General features: G+C 48.6%; 6 protein-coding genes across 6 annotated transcripts; 3 read left to right on the forward strand and 3 right to left on the reverse strand.

The window, feature by feature from the left end:
• Positions 1 to 990: 990 nt before the first annotated feature.
• FPRO_06533 (uncharacterized protein) lies at positions 991 to 1608 on the reverse strand (the record flags this gene model as incomplete). Its single annotated transcript, XM_031228543.1, has 2 exons — positions 991 to 1426; positions 1553 to 1608. 2 exons carry the CDS (start codon positions 1606 to 1608, stop codon positions 991 to 993), a joined length of 492 nt encoding a protein of 163 aa, XP_031078869.1.
• Positions 1609 to 3148: 1540 nt separating this feature from the next.
• FPRO_06532 (uncharacterized protein) lies at positions 3149 to 4873 on the forward strand (the record flags this gene model as incomplete). Its single annotated transcript, XM_031228544.1, has 3 exons — positions 3149 to 3421; positions 3473 to 3706; positions 3764 to 4873. 3 exons carry the CDS (start codon positions 3149 to 3151, stop codon positions 4871 to 4873), a joined length of 1617 nt encoding a protein of 538 aa, XP_031078870.1.
• Positions 4874 to 5598: 725 nt separating this feature from the next.
• FPRO_06531 (putative SIT1-Transporter of the bacterial siderophore ferrioxamine B) lies at positions 5599 to 7350 on the forward strand (the record flags this gene model as incomplete). The annotated part of the gene is made up of 1 exon (XM_031228545.1): positions 5599 to 7350. The coding sequence occupies one exon, from the start codon at positions 5599 to 5601 to the stop codon at positions 7348 to 7350; it is 1752 nt and encodes a 583-aa protein (XP_031078871.1).
• Positions 7351 to 7515: 165 nt separating this feature from the next.
• On the reverse strand, positions 7516 to 10885 carry FPRO_06530 (uncharacterized protein; the record flags this gene model as incomplete). The annotated part of the gene is made up of 5 exons (XM_031228546.1): positions 7516 to 7968; positions 8017 to 8703; positions 8750 to 9767; positions 9813 to 10558; positions 10604 to 10885. 5 exons carry the CDS (start codon positions 10883 to 10885, stop codon positions 7516 to 7518), a joined length of 3186 nt encoding a protein of 1061 aa, XP_031078872.1.
• An 818-nt stretch (positions 10886 to 11703) lies between these two features.
• FPRO_06529 (uncharacterized protein) lies at positions 11704 to 12555 on the forward strand (the record flags this gene model as incomplete). The annotated part of the gene is made up of 1 exon (XM_031228547.1): positions 11704 to 12555. The coding sequence occupies one exon, from the start codon at positions 11704 to 11706 to the stop codon at positions 12553 to 12555; it is 852 nt and encodes a 283-aa protein (XP_031078873.1).
• Positions 12556 to 12661: 106 nt separating this feature from the next.
• On the reverse strand, positions 12662 to 13270 carry FPRO_06528 (uncharacterized protein; the record flags this gene model as incomplete). Its single annotated transcript, XM_031228548.1, has 1 exon — positions 12662 to 13270. One exon carries the CDS (start codon positions 13268 to 13270, stop codon positions 12662 to 12664), a length of 609 nt encoding a protein of 202 aa, XP_031078874.1.
• Positions 13271 to 14572: the final 1302 nt, after the last annotated feature.

A 14572-nucleotide genomic window follows, 5' to 3' on the forward strand; every position in this document is an offset into this window, starting at 1 on the left:
CAATCCAATAATATCCTGGCTTTTTCTGAAGGTTCTGAATGGCAGCCGCAAGGTTGGAAGTCACTGGAAATTCTTGCCCATTCAGTAAAATCTTCTTTTCTCGCCTATTAGCCCACCAACAATATGAAAGCGCTATATAGCGACGCGAGTCGTGTATAGATACAGTGTGAAGTTTTCCGTTGGGCATAGAGTGCGATGTTAGGGGAGGAAAAAGTTCCAGAAGCCTTATTTCTCCTCTGGAATATAAGAGAGGGGTATAGATGAGCCCAGAGTCTGTTTCTCCTGATACTAGAGATACTTCTGGCTTCCAATCGGCCATTTTCCAGCAAGATAATGCTTAAAATTGAAATGGTTATTAAAAGACTGGCAATGGTTGCGAAAGCTTTGGCAAGAAAGGGGGCATACTGGCTGCTTTAATCGCAAAACAAAATTACAAAAATCATACAAGGTAGCCTGCACGAGTGGCATCTTGCATAGCTTATATTGGTGTTGCAGATTATCACATGGATGTGTGGAGGGAGTCATTTGTGTTGGTCCCGTATATACCTACTGAAAGCCAGACCCAGACATAACGAATGAAAGTAGTGAGGGGAAGAAAACGCCATGAAGAAACCCACCAAGTTCTTTGTAAGCTGCTGTGCGCGTTAGTCTGCCTCGCCAGCTTGAGAGGATGAACATTACGTCACTGAGAATCACCATTGAAGCTCTAAATTGTTGTCTGCATGCATGACGTGGCATTTCAACCTCCTTTGTATGTCTCTGTTGGTAAGAGGCCTATAGTTGGCCACTGCAAGGCATATTATTGGGACTTCAATTGACAGGTTATGCAGCCGCACCATAATGGCGTTCATTGGACATCGCAATCGTTGCCCCATATGGCGGTCTTCCGTCAATCTGTCGGATTTTCCGTATCCGGAACACATCGTTAATCCATGACCCCCCATTCCATCGCCATTTGTCTTTGCATATCAGTTTCACACTTCTGGTGGTCTAAGAGCGCGAACTACCCCTACTAGAAGTACCTGCTGGAGCTGCTGGAACCAAGGGAACTACTGGTACTGCCGGCGCTGCTCTTCTTCCTTTCCGCCTCTTTACTACCAGCCAAACCGCTAGCACAGCTGAGACTATCCCTGCCACAGGTAGACCGACACCAAGTCCTATCTTGTTCTCTAACGACATGCCCCCAGACTTTCCTTCCGAAGTTTCGGTGACAGATGGTGCCTCTTCGGTGGATGTACTAGTCGAGGTTGTTGCCAGCGTGGTTGATGAAGAACCTCTATCAGTGGAGATAGTGTCTGATGCTGTTAGGATAGGTTGGTTGAATATGATCACTTTCGCAGTGGGTTGAACATCTGTACACCAAACGAGTGACGCGGAGATGTCGTAAAATTTCCAGGTTTGGCAGTATGGATTTCCGGCTTCAGTACTAAACACCGTTAGCTATAATGTCGAAAGAGCTCTTTGTATAGGCCTTTTACCAGCAACTCGTCCCCGCACTGAGGCTTTCTTCACTGCATTGACCTTCGCTAACCGCGGTATAGTCTAAACATACCGAGACGACAGTACACGGCTCACTCCAACAACAGCCAACAGCGGAATATGGCTCATTGTATAGACATGTGCCTTTTCCGGGACACGTCCACGGGACTTCTGATTGTTTTATGTGAATAGCATAGCGATGGAAGGTGAAAGGAGGAGTTACCTGAGCTCGTGTCTATAAAACCGCAGGTATTGGTCTGTTCACTTTGGTCTGAGACGGCCAAAGCCGCTGGCGACGTGATAGTCAAAAATGTCGAGTAAGTTGTATCTGGCTTTATTTCTGTCATTTGGATATGCTCTTGTTGTCGGAGGATCAGGACAGGCAAAGTTAGCTGTTATAAGGATAGGGCTGAGAATGCACTGCCTCCACCTGTCTCACATCAATCCCCAGCCTGCTTTTCAGCTGCCTCAAACCGGTTAGTGAACACTCATAAGACACTGAATTTCTCCGGCCCCCAGGTCTTCTGAGTGGTGGTTTGTTTTTAGATTCGCTGTTGAGGTTGCAGGCTTGCAGCTTTGGCATTCTTGACGTGTCGACCTTGGCATTACTCCGCAGTGTTACACTCACCTCTGATCTTTATTTGAAGCCACTTTAACAGCACTACGGAACGTTAAATTGTCCTTGGATGGCTGGAGTGGCAGCATGCAGTGGCTCATCGCGTTTCTTTGACGACATCCATAAATCTGAGTGCCAGGGTCTCACGAGGCTTGGGAGATCAAGCTCCTATCGATCAGGATGGGGCTTGTCATTAATGGTTAGCTATTCGGCTTACTGTTCGCAGCTTGCAGTTCAGACACCACGTGATGAGAATGAAAAGTAGAGCTGTCCAAGTCAAGGTCAGTCATCTTTGTTGTCCATCCCGATTTATCGTACCAAAAGTTCAATCGGTCTGGGTTAATATACTCCCAAACAGGGCACATTAATTTGGGAAGCAGTTAATACAGGAATATCCGATGTCTGTTGCAAGAAAGATATTGGCACGTAAGATTTATCTATTCAGTTTTTCAGTCGTGGAATACAAGTCATTAGTATGGTCCTTAGAGAATCCGGGGCGTCCAGATTGCTTGTTTTACTTGATGCTACCATGAGCCAGCCATGATAGGCGCTTTCCACCTCGATCTCTCCATTATCGAAGCGAGACGAACCTGAATTGGCACACCTCGGTTACTGACTCCATGGCTCATTTCCATTCCCCTCGAAATCCTGGCTCATGAGCCCGAATAAACCAATAAAAGATTGATTGTTCGACGATTTTCGGGCCGAACATCGGGGTTGCTGGCAAGTGAAGCCAGCTAATTTGATATCTCCCGTACATTCCAGTTCGGCCCGAACGCTGTCTCGCTGCCACCGGAAAGCAGCTCTGCTGGGCCAGACCGCGGGGTAAAACCCCGGAGTGCTAATTAGAGTTTCACGGGGCCCCAGACTATCGTGAGACCCCTTGTGAGGCCCCAATCAGGTCTTTGTGTTAAATTGCGATGTATCCTCCTATTGTCTTGCCGATTATTCGTTTCAACATCTCATGTCGAGGATGATCTAGCTTCTGCAGATATTCCGTCGATCTTCAACCAAGCCTATCCTTATGCTTTAGTTTCTTCATCGTGAATCATCATGGAAAAAGACGATAACCATGGCAAGGCCATGAATGTGGAGGACGCTGTAGGCAACAGTGCCGGCGTCCTTCTATACGACGATCATGGAAATGTGCGAAACCTGCCAGTCCCATCATGCGACCCGAACGATCCTCTCAACTTTGGGATCTGGCGACAGCGCCTCGTTCTCTTGGCCGTCTGCATGTATGGCATCGCTGGATTCGGTGTCATCCAGTCTACGCCGCTCTTCTTTGGAAACCTCATTGCTGAATATATGAAGGAAACGCGAGGTGTGAGTCTAATGGCTACAAACTCTTGGCTATCACTGACGAATGAACTCTAGACATTCCATCCCGACCGTATTGCAGACCTTGCTAGTTATCCTTCTCTCTGCATGGGCTTGGGAAACTTCTTTTTCGTTCCTTTGTCCATGGCACTCGGTCGCCGCTTCGCCTTCATCTTGAGCAATATCATATTTGTGGCATCGATCATCTGGGCTGCCAAGTCGCAGACGTTTGAGTCTCACCTTGGAGCACGTTGCTTGCAGGGTCTCACTGCGGGTATTTCGGACTGTCTGGTATGTCTTGCTTCTTCTACTGACCTGTTATCACTGACTGATGCTAACAACGGGCAGCTACCAATTATCGTCCTCGACATGTCATTCCTCTATAAGCGAAGCGCAAGACTCATTGCCTACTGGGCTTTGACCGCAATCGGGTCGTCTATACTTTTGGTCCCTATCCCCTTCATCGTTGAGAACTCGGGAGGCAATTGGAGACTCAACTATTGGTTCTGGCTAGCTTTTGCAGTTTTTGCCATGATCCTCATCATCTTCTGCGTCCCCGAGACCCTCTTCAACCGTCGCGCTGCCGAACTTAGTGGAAGAATTCATGCGACGGACGCCTACGGTACTCATCGAACCTTTGCTTCGCCACAGGCAGCCCGCGACGCTGGCTTCGACATTGACGATGCTCAGTCGGAGAATCCCACAGAGCTCTCTTATAAGCGCCAATTTGCGCTTTTCACGGTTCAACCGTCGCCTGTTGCCCGGTTCCTCGGTGCATACAAAGATATGTTCCTCTGCATTCTTATCCCAGGGACGCTTTGGGTTCTTCTCTTCAACAGTATGGTATTCGGTGGTCTTGTTGTCCTCAGTTTGACCTACGCACAGCGCCTTGAAATGGCACCCTGGAATTTCCCCCCCGAAACAATTGGAACGGTCCAGGTCGGAGCAGCTATCGGGGCACTTTTTGGTCTAGGATATGGGGAACTAGCAGAGCCCATCAGTCGCTACTTGACCAAGAGAAATGGCGGCGTTCGAGAGCCTGAGCATGTCTTGCCAAACTTTATTCTCCCAGCGATTTTCTGCTTTCTGGGCATGATCATCTACGGCGTCGTGGCTGCGGATCCAACGCAGTACAGCTGGGTAGGCATGCATGCAGCTTTTGCCCTGTTCTATTTTGGCTTCTGCGCTATCTCGGCTGTGACTGGAGTTTGGTTGGGAGAGTTGCTGCCGCACATGTCGGGACCTGCGATTGTGCTCACTTGCGGAGGAAGAAATGCGATTTCTTTTGGATACAGTCACTCGTTCAATTCTTGGATCAGCGCGATGGGTATCAGAGATACTTACATACTGTTTGGAGGCATCCTTTTTGCATTGGGGTCTCTTGCTATTCCCTTGTACTTTTTTAACGGGCGGATTCGTCGGGTCATGGAGAAGATGCCGTTTATTGGTACTTGTTGAGGTTCTCCGAGGCTGCCAGAGGTCAGAGTGAGATATAAATAGCCATTCTATCTTTGGGGTGCGATGGATCGTTATTTGGGTCGCGGACAAGTGGAACAAATTTGAGCAGGTTTGGCAAACCCTATACGCGTTGGGTCAATTTTAAATAATTTAATCGCGAGAAAGAGAAAACTGCGTCCATAGGCCTTATTTATCGTCACTAGCCCTGAGTAAGCTCTGTGTATGTACCGTTACCGTTACCTCGGTGCCCGGATTGAGTTTTGCCCTGCATGATCTGATAAGCTCAATCCAACCTGAAGCTGATTTGGGTAGCATTGACCAAATCTGACAGAGGACACGGCAGATCATCAGCAAACAATCCACAGACTGGTGATACCTGGGAATAGTTGAGCCAGAGTCGTATGCAATATTTATATCCACCCATTTTACAACTCTCGGTTGACGATATACTCTTCTGGTGACCTTGGGCCTCAGGCATCGAATTCGTGATAATGGCGTCAAGTCCCCACTTAGACCACGGTTAGATCCGCCGCTATTGGACATGAAATCTTATCAGATGGCTTTGTCATGCGTTGTCACAAGGTCAAGTCACCCCCATGCACTCGCAATCAAATCAGATGACTCTTTTCCCTCTGCCCCTTGCCTTTGCTGCCTGAACCTGCAGCCTTTTTGTTTCACCTCATCAAAAATTCTTCTCTCTCCTCCCTCTCATCAACAACCCGAACATGTCCTCAGAAACAGCGCCGCTTCTGGGCGCTCCAGAACCAGGCTCGAGTGACTTGTCACAAAATGCCGCGAGGCCTGCGAATCCTAAGAGACTTTCAGCGGGCGTGGCGCGTATGGCTGTTGTCTCGAAAAACCTCACCCGCGCACATCGTATCTGGCTCTTTGCGGGTATTTTCCTCGTCGGGTATGCGTACGGTTTAGAGAGTCAGGTTCGTTTGGCGTATCAGTCTTATGCAACGTCGAGTTTTGATCTGCATTCGTACCTTTCCACGATCAACGTCTTGCGCAATGTTATCGCGGTGGCGGTTCAACCTACGGCGGCCAAGGTGGCAGATGTCTTTGGCAGGTTCGAAGTCATCGCCATTTCGACAGTTCTATATACCCTCGGAATCGCGATCGAGTCAACAGCGCCGTCAGTAGAGGTCTTCTGTACAGGATCGGTGATTTACCAAACGGGATATACATGCATCGTCCTGCTTTTGGAAGTCCTCATCGCAGACTTTTCATCCATGCGAGCGCGCGTCTTTTTCAGCTATCTCCCAGCCATTCCGTTCCTCATCAACACCTGGATCAGCGGAAACATTACCTCAGCAGTACTGAGCACGACAACTTGGAGATGGGGTCTTGGAATGTGGGCCATAATCTACCCCATTGCCTCACTGCCTCTCCTATCTTGCCTCTACTTCCTTGAGAGGAAAACCTGGGAATCTGAAAGCGGAAAGGAGAGCGATGAGATTGTCCTGGTTTCCCTCAAGACCAAGAAAGGCAGAGCGGATCTCTTTCACCAACTCGATATCATCGGTCTAGTCCTTCTTGTCCTCGCCTTCTCGCTCATTCTAGCCCCTTTAACCGTTGCCGGTGGAACCGCTAGCCACTGGCGCAGTTGGTACATCATTCTCCCCTTGGTCCTTGGTTTCTGTTTCATGATTGCTTTCATCACTTGGGAACAACGCGGCGCTCGTCATCCTCTTGTCCCATTCCATCTTCTCCGTGATAGAGGTGTCTGGTCGGCCTTGGCAGTTCGGAGTCTTCTCAACCTCGCATGGTGCACGCAAGGAAACTACCTCTATACAATCCTCATTGTCGCGTTTGACTTTTCTATCGAGAACGCAACTCGCATCATTTCGTTCTTCTCATTCTTTGGGGTCATCACTGGAGTTCTAGCTGGTCTCGTCATTTTCAAGATTCGTCGACTCAAGTTCATCATTGTCGGAGGCACACTGCTTTTCATGGTTGCATTCGGTGTTTTGATCTTATACCCTGGCGGAGCTTCGATATCGTCTCAAGACGGAATCATTGCCGCACAGATTCTCCTCGGAGTGGCGGGCGGGTTCTTCGCTTATCCGACTCAGGCATCTATCCAAGCCTCGGCAACGCGAGAGCACGTGGCCATTCTCACAGGTCTTTACCTCTCATTCTACAATGTCGGAAGTGCCCTAGGTACATGCCTTTCAGGAGCTATCTGGACCCAAACTCTTTACAAAGCTCTGAAGCATAACCTAGATTTCCAACCAGACGAAACTCTTGCCAAGAGAATTTACAACTCGCCCTTTGCCGTGATACCAGATTATCCAGTGGGAACCGCGATTCGAGACGCGATTATCAGCAGCTACAGTTCTGTACAGAGACTTCTCTGTATCGCCGGAATTTTCGTTTGCATACCCATGATCATATTCGCACTTGCCCTCAGGAACCCAAGACTATCGGAACAGCAGGTTCAGACGGAGGATGAGGAAAACCACGAGGACTGAAGAGTTCAACTTTTGAAAAGACCAAGGTTGACAGAGCGAGATGCATGCCCTTTTACAACGATGGATCGAATCACTCAAGCAGTGCATTTTAGAATTTAGAAAGAGCACTTTTAGAAACATGAACTTGCATAGTATTTAACGATCAAATCAACTTTAACGCTGAACTCAAACCTTCTCTTCCCAACGTACCTGCAGCCGTCCGAGCACCATCTTGATATAGTCCACATCCGTTACGTCTGGCACATTTCTCAACGTCTCACTGTCCTCCCTTGACTTATCTGTAAGATAATCCAGGGGCCCCTTCTCCGCTGATGAAGCAGCCTTGTTGCCATACTTACCCTCGAACCAATCTAGTAGCTTGATAGGAGGGTTCTTGGCAGGATCACGTTCTGAGTTGCGAAGACGGTCCATCCATTGGTCTGTAGGGAGGGTCTCGAACTTGAAGCCGGCTTTTGTCATGGAGGGAAGCATGTCGTTCGCCCAGTGGAAGCGCACGGGGTTGAGGATGTGATAGACTAGATCGGGGTTGGAAGAGCGGTCCGTAGGTGATGATGCGCCGAGGTTGGCGAGGTCGAGGATCGTTGAAGCAGCGAGATCAACAGGTAGCCATGTCATTTCCTGCTCATGTTAGTTTTCACGTTTCAACTTGCACTGCGGGATATTTACCTCGTTCAACGCTGGCAGAGCACCAAGCGTAACTGCCGTCTGGATCATCAGAGGAATTCCCTCAGTGGTATTCCACTCCCCAACCTTGGTATCACCAACCAACTGTCCCAATCTCAAAACCCTCGCCACCGCACCAGCACTCTTACAAGCATTACCAGTGATATGCTCAGCAACATACTTTGACCTCGCATAGCCCGTGTGCTGAGCATGGGCAGGTGAAGGAACCTGCACTTCAAGAACCTGTCCGGGGCGCGGTGATCCTCCCGCCGATGAAACAGAAGAGCAGAAGAAGAAGCGTGCTGGCTTTGGTGTTTGTACGGAGAGACTTAGCTGGATTAGATTGTGTACAGCTTTGATGTGTTGATCTTCGAAGGATTGCACGGAGATGTTGAAGTTGACGGCCCATGCGCTGTGAATTATAGTTGTGAGCTTGGTGCGGAGCTCAGAGATGTGTGATTCGCTGAGGCCGAGGTCCGGACGGCTGAGATCGCAGGGGAGAGCGAGGACTTTGCTTCGTTGCTCTTCGTCCAGAGATAGACCGCGAGCTTGGAGGGAGCTGTAGAGTCTTTTGGTGGCGGCTGTGTCACTGGTTGCTCGGACTAAAGCCCATACTGCTCCAACGTTGGGCCGAGCTGTCAGCTGGGCGAGAGCGTGCGCACCGAGAGCACCGGTTACACCAGTGAGTAACTATGTCATTAGCCTCAATCTCACCAATTCAAGATCTTAAACTTACCACGAGCTCCTTCTCGGGTTGAGGAGCAGATCCAGGGACGTGGAGTTCGAAAGAAGAGTACTTCTCGATCAGCCCTTCCATGATCTTCAGCTGGTCCTGCGTCTCGTCACTCGCACCACTTCTCAACCTCTCGAGCTGGCGAGCAAGTAACTTGACGTTACCAGTCTCGTACAACACATTCTGTCCCAGCTCCGATTGTCTACCACCAAGGTCGATCTCTCGCTTGATGAGACTCCACATCTGAATACACTGAAGACTATCAACACCAGAGGCAAAGAAATCTGCTTCAGATGATTCAAGATTCGCGCCACACTTGCTCTTCAGTTGTTGTAGAAGGTAGTCTTCTAGCTCTGAACCCTCGAGCGTGAGCGAGCCGGCTTCATCGCCTTGGCCCTCGTATCTGTTGTAAGCAGCCTCAATCTCCTTCTCAAACTGGCGATATGTAGGGACTCTGATGAAAGTACCCTTATCCGTGCGCGGGTAAGCTGAATCTGCTGGTACGATGACGACTAACTCCTTTGGAATTCGTGAGAATGACTCTGCTCGTGAGTTGGCATCTTCAACGGACGGCCAAATAGCATCGAGGAACTCATCGTCTGGCATATCGGCTACCCGATCAGCCTTGACGATCAAGATGCCAGGGTATGTCCTCCCATCGCCAAAGACAATAGCTTCCTTGACGATTTCTTCTTGCCGAATACGACCTTCAATAGGAATCGGAAGAACCTTTTCGCCATTGATGAGGGTGAAGCGATCATCTAAGCGACAGGCAAATTTCCAGAGATTAGGCCTTGTGGGATGTTGCGTAAAGAGATCTCGAGTGCGGAAAGATCCTGGTGGGTTATCTGAGTTGGTAGTACTCTTCGACGGAAGACCATCTAAGGCGACGCATTCGAATAGGCCAGGAGCGACTTCGTCGAAGATAGTGTAGGGCTCTGCTGGGGGGAGGACACGGATGTAGTTCCATGCCTTGTCACCTTCAGGACGACCTGAGGTTGCAAGTCTTCCAGTTTCGGTGCTGCAATACGTTAGCTGGTTCAAGTGAAGCGACAGATATACTCACGCTCCGTAGTTGCCACAGAGATTCACGCCTCTCTCGACTAACCGATCACCGAGATCATCAGGACATCCACTTCCCGCATAGAGCACCAGCTTCGTATCAGCTAGCATCTGAATGCCCTCCTCACTCTCAGCAAGCAACTTGATAACATAAGGAACACAGTGAAAGATCTCAGGCTTTGAGGCCTTGAGCTGTGCCATGACTGTCTCCCTCGTCAAAGGCAATCCATAGTTCGTCAAATAGATCGGTTTGCCAGAGTAGATCGACCGGAATACCTCGTAAAATCCATGGCTATGAAAGAATGGCGATGTGAGAAATGCGCGCATGTTCATGTGGACTGCAAAAGCTCCAATGCAGCTTGAGTTGGTGAGATAGATTGGCTTGGGGAGACCAGTTGAGCCGGAAGAGTGGATGATGACAGCGACCTTGCGAGATTCCGCTTCTGGGCTATAATCTCTAACGAATCTCGGTGCATTGTGATGGAAGATATCTGCGCTTTGCAGAAGAGGAAGAATCTGAAGCTGGCGATTTTGTTGAACTTCCTTAAGTACGGGGTGAAAAGGTGGTGTTGTTAGGATGGCATTGCAATCCGCCAGGGTGAGAAGCTGGGTGATAGCTGGGCTTGCAAGTCTTGTTGAGATGAGAAATGAAGAGTAGCCTAATCTGTTGAGAGCAATTATTTGTATCACAACGTGAATACCTGATTGACCCAGCATGCCAATAACTGGTGCTTTCTCGAGCGTTGGATCCTATTCAGTTAGTTTCATCCTCATATCTTCATGGGCTATACTCACCACTGGCTCGAGACCCAGGCTCTGAAGTTTTGCAACAGCTGCATCAGCATATCTATCGAGATCAACTGCACTATGCTCCTTGAAATCATCAACACCCGTTTCTGGCGCACCCATCAAGATCGTATCTCCCAGCTCCACGGCGCGACGCTTGATCATCTCATCCAAGGTGAACAGCTTCGCCTCTGAGGGCTGCACAGCAGGCTTGCGAGCCTCAACGGCATTGGAATCGTGTCTGATGGTCATGATTTCGACAATGTTTGCATGCTCAGCCAGTTCTGTCATGTTGAATTTTTGAATAAAAGCTATATAATATAGAAGAGAAAACGGATATCCGGGTCTCCACAATCGTCAATGGCATTGGGTCAAGAGACGGAAAAGCGAAATCCCCTCACTAACGGATAAATACCCCGCCAAATTATCGCCCGGAAATGAGAACCGCCACTGCGGGGAGCTCTGCGAGATCCAATGCCAAGATATCCGATTTGGCATTTTCCGTCAGATTGATCTTGATTTGAGGCTTCGGTATGGCTGCGGCGACTTTCTCCCCGCGATGCTGCACGACATACGGAGTCTTGGGAGTACACCAAAGCGATTCGAGATCGCCAGATGCAGCCATGGCAGTGCTATGGTCAGTCAAGTGAAATGCCGTAGGACTGCGCTTATCCGAGTCATGCCTCAGAGGCAACTTTATTTTGAGTTTTGTTCTTAGCAATACACATAGAGAAATCCGTTCTCAGAGATCCAACATATTTCATTCTTGCAAATTCCTTCATACGTATAGGTATTTCTTTCCAATATCCGGGGTTCTCCGTTTTTGACTCTTTCGTGGTGTAGGTTAACCAAGCCAGAATGTCGAATCATAAAGTGGACTTGACTTGGTTGCAGAATTGAAGTAATGACGGCGTCACAGCTACACAAGTTATGTATATAATAAATAATTTGTCGAGAGGTTTAATTTCATTGAATAAGGTCTTTGTCTGTAGCTGGATTTGTCATTTCCTCTCTTGTCTTTTGCTCAAAGCCAGAGGCTGTAGCTGATCATCAGCTGTCTCCACTGAATGATCACAGAATTGCATTTTCCCCTCAGCATCATCATCGCAATGAGTGACAAAGGCAACGCGGCTGGAAGCCAGGGTGAATCATTTGGCCCAGTCCATACAATCGAACCAATTGAATCACACACTCATACAGCAATCCTCCTCCACGGCAGGGGAAGCAACGGTGAAGAGTTTGCCCAAGAGCTCTTCGAGGAGACTCTCTCGTCAGATCATTCAAGCCTGGCACAGAAACTACCCAGTTGGCGATGGGTGTTTCCATCTTCGCGTGAATTATGGAGCACGGCTTTTCAAGAAAGCATGCCTGCGTGGTTTGAGGCGCATTCTTTGACGGACATCACGGCTCGACAAGACCTTCAGATTCCAGGCATCATGGAATCAGTCAGCTACATCAAGAAGATTCTAGAACAGGAGACTGAGAGACTCAACGGGGATACATTAAAGGTTGTTCTAGGTGGGATCAGTCAGGGTGCAGCAGTGGGCATTTGGACATTGCTTTGTCGGGATTCTATTGAGAGACCACTTGGCGCATTCTTTGCTACGAATACTTGGCTTCCCTTTGCTTCCAGCATCGAGAAATATCTATCAAATGAACCAACGTCACCGGTGGATGCAGGAACTGAGTTTGTCACTGGGATGCTAGCTCAGTCGAAGGTCCCACTTCCTCAATCTCGAGAAAGGCTCCCATCAACGACTATCTTTCTTGGCCACGGAACCGACGATGCGTATGTCGATGTCGAATTGGGAAGAAAGGCTCGAGAGATCATTCTCCGGGCTGGGTTTACGGTTGAGTGGAGGGAATATCAGGGAGCAGAACTAGAGGGACATTGGTTCAAAGCACCAGAAGAAGTTGACGATATTCTCAACTTTCTTGTGACGCACTTGGAGAAAGTGTGAATAACTGATTCATACATTAAACTGAGATGGGAAATATTGCTATTAACCTCATTTCATTACATTATAGGTCTTGGGTCAAGTATTTCTAAAGCTTTAGCCTCATTTCTTAACTTGGGATAGGCGGCTGAGGCGCCTCGTCACGAACACAAGCAAAGCAGCCCTGTTCATAGTACGCCGACCCTCCATTCTGGCCCTCGCCGAAAGGAATATCCTTCTCATATCCCTTAAACTTGAAGCAGATGTTGTATGTCGGCGCACCTACCCCGGGAACATAATCTTCGGCATAGAAAGAAACACAGCCCGGGGTATCGCCACAGTACTTGGCGCATCCGGTAAGACCAGTTGTTGACAGTTGAGACCCGAGGTAGAGGGGCGAGGATTGAAAGGTTCCTCTGGTAACTGCTTTGCCGCAGACTTTACCGCTGGGAGGCGGGATGATTTGGGTGTAGCTTGGGCATGGGGCGCTGGAAGTAGTGGTGGCGGCTTCAGAGGTGGTCTCGATGGTAGATGCCTCTGTTGTCATCTCAATTGTCGAAGCGATGGTCGTTGACAGATCGGTTGCGGTTGACTGCAGGGTTTCGGTGGAAGACGCGGTCTCCAGAGTGGACGAGGCGGCCGTTGTTAGGTCAGTGGATCTAGGCTTGCATGCACCAGCCGAGACAGCCACAGGGGCAAGGGCCAAACATGACAATGCGATTGTTCGAAGTGGGATCATTTTGAGACACAAAAAAGCCACAGAGAATGAACTATTGACAAGAAAGAGAGTCAAGTTTTCTTTTGCGAGTTCCCCAGTAGCCCAGTAAATAAGAGGCGCAAGATGGGAAATTGCAATTTGCATCCTGAAGCTTAGCTTAACTCATTTTAGTGTAGTGTTGACAAACTATTGATTTTGAACACCAGGAATAGTCAAGCGGTTACGCCCATGTACTCACTAGTGATAGCGCTGCCAGGCACCAAGTCGTTTCTCTAACCTGTTTCTGGGAATCTTGATCCCAAACGATAAAAATATCTATGAAAGTTAACCTCAGCTTTGAAGCATCGTTTATTGGGACTATTCTAATATCCTACATTCAAGCTTAGTGTCTTCCCTTCGACCTATGGCCTTGAAAGTTAATGGGGGCATTCTCAAGCCTAGAGTGGTAACCGTGCCTAGAAAGCCGATTAATCTCTTAACGGACGTCCGTGAATACATTACACCAGGGGCGGTAGAAAGAATTTACTACTGTATTTTACAATTCGAGGAGTCGCAAGACAAGATAGATACAACGGTGAATGCGAAATTTGTATAAGTGCATACCTTTGCTTAGAAGTATCGTAGGAATTACAGACGTTCGACCGCCTAGGTATTTACCATAGATCAGTGTCAGCTTTGTCATTTCAAAATCCAACTGTCTGTATTTGTCCACGCCTTAATAATAGCGCTCTGGAATGTGGCACATGAACAAAAAGTAATACCAATGCCATGATGTGTACAACGGAAGGTCTTTGCACATCGTCATCCCTCGTATTTGCAACCCCTCACGATATTTCCTCCTTGGCCACGATTCTCCTTTCAAACCCTTTTTAGTCGTCTTACTACGCGTGATTCTGCTCTGGAAGCAGATGTCGCCCCAGAGAAAATAACGTGTAACGCTGTCGTCCCATCGAAACCAACATGTAACGAGATTTCCCATAAGGCACTGGGAATCTTCAGTTCTCTCATGCACCCAAGCTCCGGGCACTTTTACCCGAGTCTCTTCAAGTGTTGTCCAGAACTCGCCAGACAGCTCCTCCACACAGGGGTCCCAAGAAAACGACCAGTCATTAGCACGTGGCCCAACTGAGAGAACTACCAGTGAAGGCCCAGACTCTGGTAAACGCGCCCCTGGCCGAATCTCCATCTTCGTATCCTTAGAAACGCTATTCTGATGAAACTCTCCACTGTATAGTAATTCTAAACTCATATACTCTTCGAGGTTGATGCCAGCCGCTGCAAGATCTTCTAACCATAGAATAACAGCGCTTTGTATCCATCTTG

Source organism: Fusarium proliferatum (assembly GCF_900067095.1).
Source record: "Fusarium proliferatum ET1 genome assembly, contig: FPRO_scaffold003, whole genome shotgun sequence".
Lineage (NCBI taxonomy): Eukaryota > Fungi > Ascomycota > Sordariomycetes > Hypocreales > Nectriaceae > Fusarium > Fusarium proliferatum.